This window comes from Myotis brandtii, unplaced genomic scaffold (genome assembly GCF_000412655.1).
Source record: "Myotis brandtii unplaced genomic scaffold, ASM41265v1 scaffold165, whole genome shotgun sequence".
NCBI lineage: Eukaryota > Metazoa > Chordata > Mammalia > Chiroptera > Vespertilionidae > Myotis > Myotis brandtii.
Genome location: NW_005356042.1, coordinates 5,021,446 through 5,024,815, shown reverse-complemented (window position 1 = coordinate 5,024,815; position 3,370 = coordinate 5,021,446). Strand labels below are relative to the sequence as shown.

Below are 3,370 nucleotides of genomic sequence, written 5' to 3'. Positions count from 1 at the left end.
AGAGGAGAGGGGCGGGAGGAGCTACAGGAGTGTGCAGGGCTACTAGTGGGATAATAAGTCCCGATGCTGAGGGCCCTTCCCGTGTATCCACACCTGGGCCACCGCACAGGCCGGGCTGGGGTACCCCCCCTCCCCCGCCCCCCGAGTGCACAAATTTTTGTGCACTGGGCCTCTAGTCCTATATAATAAGAGAGGAACATGTTAAATAGCTGTTATGCCCTGAGGCGTAACGACCAAGTGCGTCAGGACCAGATCACGGATCAGCAGGAGGGTAGGCCAGCGAGGTACAAGCCAGCTGTGGAGAGCTACAGGAGCGGGCAGGGCAGCAAGCTATTGGATCCACACCTGGGCCACCGCCTGGCAGACACCCAGGGCCAGAATCAAGGCTGCCCCCACTGCCAGATGACAGCCACGTGCCTGCAGTCCACAGAGGGAGTGAAGCAGGCGGGTGTGTGACAGGGGCCCAGATGAACACTCTGTGGGGTGTGATTTCAGGACACAGGGCTTGCATTAGGGTCTGGTGTGTTCTGCAAGATGATTACTAGGGAGTCTAGCCTGGCCTGGAGGCTAAGGCCTGCTGAAAATGACTGACAGTGTTTCACATGTTCAGATCAGGAGGTTTCACATAAAGTCACAGGGCAGGTAGCAATCAGAATTTGGAGAGCCACCAGGACATGGTGATTGGGGTGCAGGCTTGCAAACACCAGCGAGTGTGCCAGGAGCCGGCCATATTGAGAGAGGCCTCAGTACGGGCTCCTAAACGCGATGGTTAGTGGGCCCTGTGACCACAGTGCAGAGATCCTGCTTTCTCTGCCTCTGCCTTTCTGGGTCAGCCTTGTGCTTAGGCTGGCGACAGCACTGGGATTTTGTTACTTGGCAAAAGCAGCCTGGTTTTCTGGAATCCCTTGTTCTGAGATTAGCTGGTGCCAAGCTGAGAGTCTTAGCCCTGAAATACATGGGCCAGACGTCACTGCTAGACACGCCAAGTGCCTGAACGCCTGGCTAAGGGATTAGATGAGACAGCAGACAGCGTGCTGGGGCGGGGCGCTGGTGGACCGGCAGGGAGGAGAGCGGCCCCAGCTGTCGGGCTGCACTGAGGAGATACTCACAAATGCCCTGGAGGAGCCACTTGGGCTTGTTTTGCCACCGGACCCCGAGGAAGTAGACCGGGAGGCCGCTGAGGATTATGGCAAAGCCAATGCCACACTCAATGGGGGTCTTCCAGAAGGAGACGGCGATCAGGAACAGGCAGGCCAGGATGAAGAACACGGGGAGCGCCAGGTTCACCTGGGGACAGAGGGCGGAGCGATGGGCATCTGTTGCTCCCTTCCCACACCTCCCACGTCCTGTCATCACAGTCCTGTCCACTCCGCGGAAAGTGCTGCGTCCCCACCGCCCTCCTGACCTCGATGGAGTCATCTCCCCCATCAGGCCCACTTAGGCGCTCCCATGGGACCCCCCACAGCACACCCTGTGCCTCCTGCTCCAAGCCCATTCCTCCCACCTGGTCCAAGAACGGCTCCGACCTCCCGGAGCCGTCACTCAGGCCTGTCTCCCTCTTCAGCATTTACCAGTCTGACCTGCCGGCTGGGGACTCTGGAGACATGAAACCTTCCCCTGTTCTCCGTTTCCTCAGCACAAGGCGCCAGGCAGTAATTACCCAGAGCACAGAAGATGCCGACAGAAAACGCAAACAACCCTCGAGGCTTCCCAAGGTCAGGGCATGTGGACCTTGCTGGCTCCCACATCACAGGGCAGAAACCCTAGCCCAGCACCCATTCACCAATGTCACCCAAGGTGGGGGCATTTCTGGGAAGACCCTGGCACCCACTAATAAGTGAGGGACATCTGCCTTCTCAGAGAGCCTTTGTGAGGAGGCTGAATGCAGTCTGCACAGCACGGGCAGACCAGCCACAGAGGCGCCCCCGGCCCAGCCCGGCCCAGCCCGGCTCCAAGGACCATGTCCTGCTTCTGCATATGGGTGGGCTTGTCTACACACAGACTTGGCCATCTGCCCACACACTGCAGATGAAGGGCAAGCCAGGGCCCCACCTGGTCAGCCCACACTGCATGCCCCTCCCCAGCTCAAGTTAACAGTGAAACAAAGCCCCACCATGTGCCCAGGATAACACAGGACAGAGCCCACCACAGGCACAGGTGACATGGAGATATAACTCACCATGTGCCCAGGATAGCATGGGGACGGAGCCCACCACAGGCACAGGTGACATGGAGATAGAATCCACCATGTTGCTGGAGTGTTCGGCTCTCAGAATCCCTCCTCCGCCTGAAGCTGGTGCTGGGGTCACACCCAACGACAGGACCTGATCCCTGAGGCACATCACGCTGCTGGCAGTGTTAAGGGACACGATTCTCCCTACCTGCCCTCCCCCATTTCTTTAAAAAATAATCATCTTGGTGGTGTCAACTTGACCCCAAAATTTAAGTTAAAAAATAATACAAAAGAAAAGGAGGAAAAAAACACAAATAAACAAAGGTGGGAAAGGACAAGGGCCCAACATGGAAAAAGTCCGCGGTCTGTCAGAAGGCGCAGCCTCTTCTCAGTTCAACATTCGTGCCTCGCACTCTGGAGGAGGTATCGATAGAAGTCCGTCTTCTGGGACTAAATTCGTACCAGTTTTCACAGTGGCCCTGGCACCTGACCTGGTGGAGGGACAGTGCGGGGCGCTCAGCTGAGCTGCCTGGATGATGGAACGGGTCGCCTTTTAGGTGGGTGAGTTGTTTTAAAATGATCTTTGTGTATTTTCCATCCGCCAGCTTCCCGGCTCCTCTCTCTTATGTCTCCTGGGGGACCACTTGCATGAGCTTCTGGCAAAGAACTGTCGTGGAGACTGCAGGGGAGGGGAGAGCAGAGTTACTCGGGGGTCGTGCTATCATGTGCCTGGGGGCCAGGGGCACCAGGGAGTGCCGAGAGCTGCAGGTCACCCGGCCTCATGGCACCAGACCCCCAAGGTTGCAAGAGAAGCCAGAGACCCAGAACTTTATGTAAAACCTCCTGATCTGAAAATGTATACACCAGGCTCAAGGGGCTCCCTCCTGGTGGGCACCAGCCTTCACTCCAGGTTGGCTACAGAGGAACGCCTGCTTCTTCCAGTGACTTTGTAAGTCACCCGGGGGGTATGGCCAAGGAACTTGGCAATAGGTTGAGCACTGGCCCTGCCCATCACCCTGTTTCAGAACCCTGGGGTCATGGCAGCAGTAATCTACACTAATAAAAGAGAAACATGGTAATTAGCGTACGACCGCTACCCTTTTCATTGGCTAATCAGTGAGTATATGCAAATTAACTGTCAGCCAAGATGGCGGCCGGCAGCCAGGCACTGAAGCGAGCACAAGGCTTGCTTGCTGC

General features: G+C 56.9%; 1 protein-coding gene across 1 annotated transcript in view; it reads right to left on the bottom strand.

The window, feature by feature from the left end:
• Positions 1–2,415: 2,415 nt before the first annotated feature.
• The window catches only part of SLC7A5 (solute carrier family 7 (amino acid transporter light chain, L system), member 5), a 58,218-nt gene continuing 57,263 nt past the window's right edge, over positions 2,416–3,370 (bottom strand). The window contains exon 11 of the mRNA XM_005862687.2: positions 2,416–2,852. Within this exon, the coding sequence (XP_005862749.1) occupies positions 2,797–2,852 (56 nt within the window). The 3' untranslated portion in view covers positions 2,416–2,796. The remainder of the gene's footprint in view (positions 2,853–3,370) is intronic.